General features: G+C 41.4%; 1 protein-coding gene across 7 annotated transcripts in view; it reads left to right on the top strand.

Moving 5' to 3' along the window:
• Positions 1-10484, top strand: part of MTUS1 (microtubule associated scaffold protein 1) — a 193253-nt gene extending 182769 nt beyond the window's left edge. For 2 of the 7 annotated variants that reach the window (XM_075860138.1, XM_075860134.1), the window contains 6 exons: positions 136-241; positions 2480-2553; positions 2638-2760; positions 3578-3694; positions 7011-7108; positions 8692-10484. In XM_075860138.1, the coding sequence (XP_075716253.1) occupies positions 136-241; positions 2480-2553; positions 2638-2760; positions 3578-3694; positions 7011-7108; positions 8692-8905 (732 nt within the window). In that variant the 3' untranslated portion in view covers positions 8906-10484. Of the gene's footprint in view, positions 1-135; positions 242-2479; positions 2554-2637; positions 2761-3577; positions 3695-7010; positions 7109-8691 lie in introns of those variants that run through there. The other 5 variants (XM_075860135.1, XM_075860139.1, XM_075860137.1 and 2 more) reach the window with 4 other exon arrangements.
• Positions 10485-12484: the final 2000 nt, after the last annotated feature.

The raw sequence follows: 12484 nt of genomic DNA, 5'->3' as shown, positions 1-12484 counted from the left end.
TAATCTATAGCAACGTCCTAGTATATGATACAGGATTTGAAGTCCACTGACCCCATGTGTTCTTTGGGAACCTTATATTTGTCTGTAAATCCTATTACTTGTTACAGCCACTAAAACTGTTATAATTTCTTTTAGGTTGATGACCTCAACTCCACTCATGAAGATTACAGGCAGGCAGCTGAGACTAGTCGTTCTGAGGAGATAAAAACCATAAAAGAACAATATGAAAAATCATTCACGGGTATAATCATTTTTCAACGCATAAAATATTGTCAGACCTGTACAAAAAATAAGTCTATAAGAAAAGCCTCATCTGGGTCTGTTCACATCTGCATTGGCAGCTGTCACCGATTTTAGTTAGATTTGCACGTAGCTGTAATTTTTGATACTATGGACGTCTTGTTGGCACCCGACGGATCCCTTTAGAAGTCAATAGGGTCTGTCAAGCAATGTTGGTATCCATCGTACGACTGATCTGGCAATGGGTTGCAGTATCCGTTTTAAATGGAAACCACGTCGTAAAAGCCTGTAATCTCCTTAGAAGTATATATCCCAATCTATTTAAAATATACAGTATGCTAAAAACAGGATCTTCACAGAAAGACGGCTCTCGTCTAGAAAATTAGTTGTTTTTAACGGTTTAAACACCAGTGTAAGAACTAAATAGGGGACATCTCTTCTGTATTACCATTGATTTCCTCATATACTTTTTATATGATTACTAATTAAAATATTGTCATCTAGTCCAAAACTGCTGTTCTCTTCATACAGTATGTTCTTCTGAAATCTTTTCTTCTGTGCTTGATTTATTACTAAAGTTTAGTGGGCAAAAAAATATTAATTTGTGTGACAATAAAAGCTTTAACTGGGTTTTCGCCAAGACCTCAATCAACCACAATGGACTGGGTGTATAGAGCCTTTGTTATATTTTATTGGCCTTGTATATAGGATATTATACTCTGTATAAAAAGCAAATCACTGAGACTTGCCGGGATAGCAACCGCCAGAGACTAAGTTTAATTTGGACTTAAAGGGAACCTGTCACCAGCATTTCACCTATTGAACTTTACTTATCCCTCACTGGCCGCTGCTATCAAAAGTTCATTGCCGTTATCCCCGCTCCTAAACTCCTCCTCCGACTGTAAATAACGGTCAGCAAACATTTTGCGCCTTTTATCGTAATAATCCCGTGTCCCTTTGTGCGCACACCCCAGAAGAGGACATCAATGCACAAGCACAGGATTTTGTATGGTGGGGGAAGGCGAGGAGCTGCCAATCAAAATTAAGGAGGCGGGGTAAACTCGGAAAGACTTGAGGAATGAAGATTTGACTCTTTTCAAACGAAGATTTGACTCTTTTCAAACGAAGATTTGACTCTTTTCAAACGAAGATTTGACTCTTTTCAAACGAAGATTTGACTCTTTTCAAACGAAGATTTGACTCTTTTCAAACGAAGATTTGACTCTTTTCAAACGAAGATTTGACTCTTTTCAAACGAAGATTTGACTCTTTTCAAACGAAGATTTGACTCTTTTCAAACGAAGATTTGACTCTTTTCAAACGAAGATTTGACTCTTTTCAAACGAAGATTTGACTCTTTTCAAACGAAGATTTGACTCTTTTCAAACGAAGATTTGACTCTTTTCAAACGAAGATTTGACTCTTTTCAAACGAAGATTTGACTCTTTTCAAACGAAGATTTGACTCTTTTCAAACGAAGATTTGACTCTTTTCAAACGAAGATTTGACTCTTTTCAAACGAAGATTTGACTCTTTTCAAACGAAGATTTGACTCTTTTCAAACGAAGATTTGACTCTTTTCAAACGAAGATTTGACTCTTTTCAAACGAAGATTTGACTCTTTTCAAACGAAGATTTGACTCTTTTCAAACGAAGATTTGACTCTTTTCAAACGAAGATTTGACTCTTTTCAAACGAAGATTTGACTCTTTTCAAACGAAGATTTGACTCTTTTCAAACGAAGATTTGACTCTTTTCAAACGAAGATTTGACTCTTTTCAAACGAAGATTTGACTCTTTTCAAACGAAGATTTGACTCTTTTCAAACGAAGATTTGACTCTTTTCAAACGAAGATCTGACTCTTTTCTGCTCATTTGCATACAGTGTGGGAACACTAAAAATCTGAATAGTAAAGCTTCAGAGCCGACTAAGAAGACAATTATAGGTTATATAGAAATTATTTTTCACCCACTACCACCTGGTATTGCTGGTTTAATAGGTGAAATGCTGGTGACAGGTTCCCTTTAACCAAGTAGATTGAGGAGAGGACTTATTTTTTTTTTTTCTGGTCAAGCACCTGTCACACATGCAGAATAACATTTGTTTGTCAACCATAAAGGTTTGAATTCTCTTATCTGCAGTCAACTAGATAAGTAAAATGTCATTTTTATGGTTTGCAGTATGACCATCTCTATTATGGGTTATTGATAAAGCAGATTATATGTTCTTCACCTCTAGAACTGAAAGACAGTCGAGAGAGTGAAAATAAGGCACTAGAAGACTCATTTAAAGAAAAGCAGGCAGAGCTAGAGGTTGGTTTTCTACACTGTATCTACTAGTTTTTCCCTTTTCACCTGATGCTTATTTGTTTGTTTTTGTGTTTTTTCGATCTATAGAAAAAAATCGAAGAGCTAAGACAAGAAAATGAATCTCTGAAGGAGAAGCTAAAAGCTGAGGAAGAAAAAAGAAAATTATCCAAAGAGAAGGTCACACAGGTCCGCTATGTCAGTGGTGTGAAAGTAGGCAATGCACACTCCCTCATGTTTTGCCTGGGCTAAATGTCGGTCTTATCTACTATTGTTCTTTGTGTTCATCCAACTTTCATTAATTTGTTTTTTTGTTGTTGTTTTTTTTGGAGGGAGGGGGGGGGGGGCTGTTCAAACGCTGTATGATCTTTTCCATATGATCTTTTCCATATGATGGTTTAGATCATACAGTGTCCATGTGACCACATGAAGTGCCAGCTGGGTAAGGGTAGCTGTGACCAGTGGGCTGTAGTACCAATTGAGTACTTTTTTATGGTATTGCCACACAGAAGTGAAGGGGCATCATGCTCCCCTTACCGAGTCAGAAGGACTCTCCTTGGAAGCGGAGACATTTTTGTTCAAAAGAACCCTATACGCAATATTAGAAGTACTGTGTGAGTGTTGTCTTTTTAAAGAACAGATTTTCCTAATCTTAATGCCTTTAGCATATATTTAGTATATTAGAAATATTTTGCTTCCTTAAAATGCTTCTAGTTTTGTGGTAAGGTCTCCCTCGGGTATCATTGAATGTAAATTTACAGCCAGGTTGAGTTCAGTTGAATATGTGCAGACCACAGTAGCTGAAGTTCTGTGAGCTTTGCTATAATAATCTTTTATATGTTGCATCTGGATGAGATCATGTCTTTGTAGAGCTTCGATGGCTGCAGCAAGACACATGAGAAGATGAATTACTACTGCAGAACGATTAGTGTTTTCACAATACAATCTGAATTTAAAGCCATAGATTCTGAATTCTATCCTCCTGTAGGCCATCAGATATAGTAACGGGTTACCCTTTCTTTCTTTGTAGAAGAACCCTCAGGTGATGTATCTTGAGCAAGAGCTGGAGAGCCTAAAAGCAGTATTAGAGATTAAGAATGAGAAATTACATCAACAAGACAAAAAGCTAATGCAGATCGAGAAGCTGGTATGTACTTTTATGTGGTTTCTATAAGGCCAGTTGGATAAAAAAAAAATCAGAACAGGAAATCTATGACTCTCTTCCAGGGCTTCCTTTATTAATACTTCCTATAACAGTGGTCCCCAACGAGTGACTCGGGCGCCACATGTGGCTCGCAACCCCCTGCTCTGCGGCTCGCCATAGTAACCCTAAATTCTAACCATATGCTCTTGCCACAATGACATCCACATTAACAATATTACAGACATATCCTATGCCCAGAAAAATGTCAATATTGACTGGTGAATACCAGTGTGTTAAATTTCAAACTGAATATTTACCTGCAAATTGAAATTTCATGATTTCGTGTTTCTCTGCGTTTATTATGTTAACAATTTTTACTTAAATGTGGCTCCCGACCATCACTCAACATTGAATGTAGCTCACAAGGTATAAAAGGTTGGGGACCACTGTTCTAGAAGGTGCTGCTGGTCCTTATAAATATCAGGATAGCACAATTTGTACATGAAAAGGATTGCAGTCCTATTGTAGAAATGGTGCTGTTCAGGTTATTGGAGCTTTAATACAGTTTGCATCTAGACTGGCTACCTCAGGTTCCGCATTGACAATAGGCAGGTTTTTAGACCTGTTTAGGGGCCTTCTGCTTAAAAGGTTAGTCCAGAATTACAGAAGAAAAAAAAAAGCAGATTCATTTCTCTAACAGCACCACTCTTGTCCATGTGCTGTGCCTGCTATTGCGACTACGCCCAATAACTTGAATGGAGATGAGCCGCAATGCCAGGCACAGCCCAAGGACAAGAGGCGCTGTTTTTTGGAAAACAATGTTGGCCATTTTTTCTAACCTTGGACAACGATTTTTAAGATTATGGAGGTTTTTTATTCCCCTAAGCTGTGTGATCTGTATTGAATTTACCACTTGATCGGACAAGTCCTTCTTTTATTTATTGCCTCCTTTCATAGAGCACTGCAAGTTAATGAAAATCGTTTCCTGCTCTTGAATGTTAACATTTCGTGAGAAGGGATATCTAATGGTCGACTGTTTAGTGAATTGGCATATATACACCTAGTAATATTTGTAAGCAATGTTGCCCCTTCGGCATATTCTTTTCTAATGCTTGTCCGTATACAATATGTGAATATTTCTATATATATATTTTTTTAGAGGTATCTGAATTATTATGGAAATATTATACACTACCGTTCAAAATTTTGGGGTCACTTAGAAATTTCCTTATTTTTGAAAGAAAGTTTTTTTTTCAATGAAGATAACATAAATTAATCAGAAATACACTCTATACATTGTTAATGTGCTAAATGACTATTCTAGCTGCAAATGTCTGGTTTTTAATGCAATATCTACATAGGTGTATAGAGGCCCATTTCCAGCAACCATCAGTGTTCTAATGGTACATTGTGTTTGCTAACTGTGTTAGAAGGCTAATGGATGATTAGAAAACCCTTGTGCAATTATGTTAGCACCGCTGTAAACAGTTTTGCTGTTTAGAGGAGCTATAAAACTGACCTTCCTTTGAGCTAGTTGAGAATCTGGAGCATTACATTTGTGGGTTCGATTAAACTCTCAAAATGGCTAGAAAAAGAGAGCTTTCATGTGAAACTCGACAGTCTAATCTTGTTCTTAGAAATGAAGGCTATTCCATGCGAGAAATTGCCAAGAAACTGAAGATTACCTACAACGGTGTGTACTACTCCCTTCAGAGGACAGCACAAATAGGCTCTAACAAGAGTAGAAAGAGAAGTGGGAGGCCCCGCTGCACAACTGAGCAACAAGACAAGTACATTAGAGTCCCTAGTTTGGGAAATAGACGCCTCACAGGTCCTCAACTGGCAGCTTCATTAAATAGTACCCGCAAAACGCCAGTGTCAACATCTATAGTGAAGAGGCGACTCTGGGATGCTGGCCTTCAGGGCAGAGTGGCAAAGAAAAAGCCATATCTGAGACTGGCTAATAAAAGGAAAAGATTAATATGGGCAAAAGCACACAGACATTGGACAGAGGAAGATTGGAAAAAAGTGTTCTGGACAGACGAATCGAAGTTTGAGGTGTTTGGATCACACAGAGGAACATTTGTGAGACGCAGAACAACTGAAAAGATGCTGGAAGAGTGCCTGACGCCATCTGTCAAGCATGGTGGAGGTAATGTGATGGTCTGGGGTTGCTTTGGTGCTGGTAAAATGGGAGATTTGTACAAGGTAAAAGGGATTTTGAATAAGGAAGGCTATCACTCCATTTTTGCAACGCCATGCCATACCCTGTGGACAGCGCTTGATTGGAGCCAATTTCATCCTACAACAGGACAATGACCCAAAGCACACCTCCAAATTATGCAAGAAATATTTAGGGAAGAAGCAGTCAGCTGGTATTCTATCTGTAATGGAGTGGCCAGCGCAGTCACCAGATCTCAACCCCATAGAGCTGTTGTGGGAGCAGCTTGACCGCATGGTACGCAAGAACACAACTTGTGGGAGGGGCTTCTGAAAGCATGGGGTGAAATTTCTCCCGATTACCTCAGCAAATTAACAGCTAGAATGCCAGAGGCCTGCAATGCTGTAATTGCTGCAAATGGAGACTTCTTTGACGAAAGCAAAGTTTGAAGGAGAAAATTATTATTTCAAATAAAAATCATTATTTCTAACCTTGTCAATGTCTTGACTATATTTTCTAGTCATTTTGCAACTCATTTGATAAATATAAGTGTGAGTTTTCAAGGAAAACACAAAATTGTCTGGGTGACCCCAAACTTTTGAACGGTAGTGTATGTCGAGTTGATCATTTATTTAGGCGGAAAAGGCAAACCTGTTTTCAAGGAGCTTACTATATTATTGCTTTAAGATAAACCTACCACATAACACGCCCTTCATCACATTCCACATATGCGCGATATCCACATATTGTGCTCAGAGGTCTCAAATGTATAGGTGTAAGGTGCTCTCTGGCCTTCAGTGCAGAGTGTTACAATCCTAGTCCCTTTTTTACTTCATATGACGTTGCTTTCTCGATATAGGAAATGTTACTATGAAGCTAAAGACTTGCTTTTCAATAATATGGACGTTGAATGTACCTCAGGCTTATGTACATACAATTATACTTCAGCTGACCAAGGACATTTACTTAATTGTTTTTCTTTTTCACTTTGCTTTCCCGCACAAAGATCTGGAAACTGTGCAAACAAATGTCACTAAATGAATATTGATGTTGTGTAATGAGACATTCAGAGAGGCCAATTCTTCATTACCTGCTCATTCATATGAAAATGCCTCAGCCTTCCACGAGTATGATCATTTTGTTTTTGTTTTTTTCAAGGTCGAGACCAACACAATCCTGGTGGAAAGATTGAACAAATGCCAACAAGAAAATGAAGATCTTAAAGCTCGTATGGCAAACCACGTAGCCCTCTCAAGGTAAGCTTCGCTTCGAATGGGTTATTTGTCTTACAATCATTCATCTGCTTTCTTTGTAAAATCTAGTTTGTTTTGTTTTTCCACATATTTCAGCAAGCTATACTTTTATTCCATCATAGAATAACTCTCTCCCAAAGCCACACTCAATAAATCTTATAACTTTTGAGTGACACAAGTTATGGTACCAAAAGCTAAATATAAGTTAGAGGACCCATCACCTCTCCTGACATGTCTATTTTAGTAAATACTTGTATCCTCAAAAAAATACAATTTCTGGTACATATTTTATTAAAGGGAATGTGTCGCTAGAATTTTTTTTTTTTTTATCAATCATTATTATCAATCATTATTTGAGTGATTACACATGGTTTTTAATTTTTTTTAATTTTTTCACAAGTCAGGAAATATTATAAATTAGATTCTAATTTATAACATTTCCATGTGCTGGTCACCAGAGGGAGCGGTTCCCAAAATTGCAGCATGGTCAATGTGGTAAAGCAACCTCATTGCTTTATGCTGCAAATTTGGGGTAGACACACTCGCTCTAGTGTCCTCACACAATCCCCCCTCCCTTATTCTGGCTAGTGGCAGGAGAAGGAGGGGGTTGAATTGTCAAACCTCCTACATTGTGTGCTGCCGTTTTCTGAGCGAATGCAGTGTAGTAGGATTAGATACAGTGCTAAGCAGACAGTATAACACTAACATACATGAACATAATACACACATCACATACACGAACATAAATTACCTGCTCCTACCACCGCTGCCGCCTCCGCTCCTATTCCTTGCGCCTTCGCTTCCTTGAACATATGGCCGGAAGTCGTCATCATCTGACTGTCCGGCAGCAGCTTCCAGTCCACATGAAAATGGCGCCGGATTTCGCTCTGCTAACTAGCTTCGTTTTGGTATGTGTGGAAGCGGCGCATGCGCTGTTCCCACAGACAGCGTACACTGTAGTGAATGGAACGGCTCCCGTTTGCGTTCTCTATGGGGATGTATCTGCCGTATTCCATCTCTGTATGTGTCGTTAATCGACACATACAGAGATGAAAATAAAAATGGCAGCCCCCATAGAGAAGAAAGAGAGTAAAAAGTAGAACATACAAATAAATAAAATGTATTTTAAGATCACACTAAAAGCAATATTATAAAAAAAAAATTCATGACACCTTCCCTTTAAAACTCTGTGTTGTGCCGTTCCTCTGTTAATCCTCCTAGAAATGTATGAATAAATTGACAACTGGGTGTTACCATTCCCAAAAGGGCGTCTACCTACGCACTCTCACTGTCTGCACTGATTGGACAATGTCAGTCTGTGTAGGGACAAACCCCCAACTGTTAACACCCAGTTGTCAATCTATTTATACATTTCTATGAGTAATAACAGAAGAACGGCACAATGTAGAGTTCTAAGTAATGATGCCCCATAATTATTTCATGGGGAATACAAGTTTTTACTAAAACAGACCTGTCAGGAGAGGTGACAGGTCCTCTTTAAGTGGATGGCACAAAGAAACTGGTCATGTATTTGCTTCTATCATTACATAATATTTATTATTCTAATACACCTTTTTCTATCGTAGGCAGCTGTCCACAGAGCAAGAAGTTTTGCAGAAATCTCTGGAGAAAGAATCCAAAGCGAACAAACGTCTCTCCATGGAGAATGAAGAACTTCTCTGGAAGCTACATAATGGTGACCTATGCAGCCCCAAAAAGCTGTCACCATCTTCCCCTGGTATTCCTTTTCATCCTCGGAACTCTGGAGCTTTTTCCACTCCAACAGTGTCACCCAGATGACACCACTTTTATGAACATTAAAGATAAAAGAAAGCTTCTCACACATTTCAGGACGTTGTGGTGAGATTGCTTTGGACAGATGCAATGGAAACTAAGGCTATATTAGCTACCTAACCATTACAAGATGACTGGAACTTGGGATTTGGGTTAATGGTTCTGTAACCCACTGGAATTTGAAGGAGCAACTGGATAATGTTGTTCTTTCAGCTAAAGAGAAGACTTTATGGTAAATATATATATATGTATAAGGACGTTGTTGCACAAAGCACTTACCTAGCAAGATACAACTATTCTTGCATTTTTGCCTTTTTTCACCTACAGCAAGTACATAGGGGAAAAAGCTCAGGGCTTGTAGATAAATCACAAACGTTATATAAAGTTTCTTTATTCACCTGTTAATTGGTTTTCCCATTGGATCGGGTGCTTGTGAAGTGAATGAGATGGCGGTTACACTTGTCTGCCTCATGCTGCCTCTTTTATTTTAGTTTTTCGCTTATGTTTCTCCCCCCCCCCACCCCATATATTTCTTTTGTTTTCTGTACATGAAGCTTATGAAAACATTAGTGTTTGAGAAAAAAAACTTGCGCAACCTATATCTGCCGTGTAGAGCATCAGAACACCATTCATTAATTGAGGTTTTATGTTTTTGCCTTTGTGACTTGTTCAATCCCTCAAATGTAGAATTATTGACTTTTAAATGCCTTTGTGAAATAAATAATGTCTGCTGCTTCTCATATGTAAGTACAGTGATTCTGCATCTCTTATATAGTTTTATGTACTTTTTGGGACTATGCAAAAGGCACCACAGTTACTTATTTGCAGCTACAATTAAACAACTCATTTTCTATAGAAAAAAAAAAAAAAAACATCTTCGGAAGATATGTGAGCCATGTCTTAATATAGATAATTACCGCTTGTCAATACATGCCTCATTTTCAAGTCACCATTTGTTTCAACCAAGAGAAGGGAAGGGAAGGAATTGGCCCCAATTTTTGTACCTGCCTTGAAAAATCCATCATAGAAGACAGCCGACCTGGAACTGCTGAGACATACATGTTCGTTTTTGTAATTTTTTTTCACAGTTTACAACCTGTTTGAGTTGAAATTCTGTCTGTTAGAACTTCTTTCAAGCATTTCCAAAAAAAAAAGTTTCCAAAGAGTTTTATAATATAACAGCCTAAAATAAATGTTTTCTGTTCTGTACTTTTTCTTATGTTTTGTAGCTCAATGCTCAATTTTTATCCATGCAATTCTTCAGTCATGTTGCCACTTGGTTTTCTGGGGAAGATATTTCAGGCCTGTGACCAACGTGTATTGGTTTGTACCCCTGATTAGTTTGGCTGAAGTTTTTAATTTTTAACACCAATATGTCAAATTTGGGCACCGAAAAAAATGTTTTTGTGTATTTTTTGATTTTTCAGCTTTTTTTGGGTCAGATTTCATCTGTATAATGCAATTGTGTGTAGCTTCTAGCATACTTGGATGTAAAAAGAATTAATAAAGCTGTAGTTGCTTGGTTTGTAATGATGGAAATATATTCTGATGTTTAAGAGAATAAATTTATTGGTGCAATAATTTACTTCCGATCGCTTGGTCTCAGTAATTGTTTCTTGGTCTTTGTTTTATTTTACGGTATATGCATGCATGGCCGGCCTTGGCTATGTTCGACCAGTGCGGTCGCACAGGGCGCCAGCCGCCACACGGCAAGAGGGGCGCCAGCGGGTGTTTGTATCCCCGCGCCGTTGCAACTACCAGCGGGGATACACACACTAACTGCAGTCGCCTTTCCACCCGGGCGCTTCTTCATTTAGTGGCCGTCGCTACCGCTGTAGCAGCCATAGCGGCGGCTAGCGGTGACACCGGGCATGAGGGCGGTGGCGCCGCTAGCAGCGGCTGCTATAGCGGTAGCTACGGCACTATAGCAGAGCAGGGAGATATCTCCCTGCTCTGCTGTCTACTAGCGCCACTGTAGCTCCCTGAAGGAGCGGAATCCCCGTGTGGCCGGGGATTCTGCTCCTGGAGCGCTGCTTGATGTCTGTCCATATGTGGACAGTGACATCAGGGGAAACTCCTGAAGCGGAATCCCCGGTCACAGCATTGCAGACTCTGACCGGGAATTCCACTCCAGGAGAAGCCAATGACGTCATGGACACAGACGACAGGTGCTTCTCCTGGAGTGGAATCGACTGTCATAGCGTCTGCAACGCTGTGACCGGGGATTCCGCTTCAGGAGTTTTCCCTGATGTCACTGTCCATATATGGACAGAGGCATCAAGCAGCGCTCCAGGAGCGGAATCCCCGGCGACACGGGGGTTCCGCTCCTTCAGGGAGCTACAGTGGCGCTATCTATACTGGAAGGGGGGGTTGCTATCTACTGGGGGGCTGTGGGCTGTGTGGCACTACCTACAAAGGACAACTGTGCAGGAACACACAAAATACCCAGCTTTCCCGGGTATCAAAAAAAAGTGTGGAAATAAACTAAGATATAACTTTTATTTAATCTAGCTAAAAGGTTTAATCCTTTACTCAGACTAAATAAAAGTTATATCTTAGTTTATTTTCACACATTTATTTGATAGCTGGGAAAGCTGGATATTTTGTGTGCTCCTGCACAGTTGTCCTTTTTTTGAATGTCTATTGCCCGCCAGCTATCGGGGTCATTTCGTAGTCCTTGCACTACCTACAAGGGGGCTGTGTGGCACTATCTACCAGGGGGCTGGGGCTGTGTGGCACTATCTACCAGGGGGCTGGGGCTGTGTGGCACTATCTACCAGGGGGCTGGGGCTGTGTGGCGCTATCTACCAGGGGGCTGGGGCTGTGTGGCGCTATCTACCAGGGGGCTGGGGCTGTGTGGCGCTATCTACCAGGGGGCTGGGGCTGTGTGGCGCTATCTACCAGGGGGCTGGGGCTGTGTGGCGCTATCTACCAGGGGGCTGGGGCTGTGTGGCGCTATCTACCAGGGGGCTGGGGCTGTGTGGCGCTATCTACCAGGGGGCTGGGGCTGTGTGGCGCTATCTACCAGGGGGCTGGGGCTGTGTGGCGCTATCTACCAGGGGGCTGGGGCTGTGTGGCGCTATCTACCAGGGGGCTGGGGCTGTGTGGCGCTATCTACCAGGGGGCTGGGGCTGTGTGGCGCTATCTACCAGGGGGCTGGGGCTGTGTGGCGCTATCTACCAGGGGGCTGGGGCTGTGTGGCGCTATCTACCAGGGGGCTGGGGCTGTGTGGCGCTATCTACCAGGGGGCTGGGGCTGTGTGGCGCTATCTACCGGGGGGCTGGGGCTGTGTGGCGCTATCTACCGGGGGGCTGGGGCTGTGTGGCGCTATCTACCGGGGGGCTGGGGCTGTGTGGCGCTATCTACCGGGGGGCTGGGGCTGTGTGGCGCTATCTACCGGGGGGCTGGGGCTGTGTGGCGCTATCTACCGGGGGGCTGGGGCTGTGTGGCGCTATCTACCGGGGGGCTGGGGCTGTGTGGCGCTATCTACCGGGGGGCTGGGGCTGTGTGGCGCTATCTACCGGGGGGCTGGGGCTGTGTGGCGCTATCTACCGGGGGGCTGGGGCTGTGTGGCGCTATCTACCG

Source organism: Rhinoderma darwinii, chromosome 1 (genome assembly GCF_050947455.1).
Source record: "Rhinoderma darwinii isolate aRhiDar2 chromosome 1, aRhiDar2.hap1, whole genome shotgun sequence".
Taxonomy (NCBI): Eukaryota; Metazoa; Chordata; class Amphibia; order Anura; family Rhinodermatidae; genus Rhinoderma; species Rhinoderma darwinii.
The sequence above is the reverse complement of the archived record's forward strand: the minus strand, read 5'-3'. Positions and strand labels throughout refer to the sequence as shown.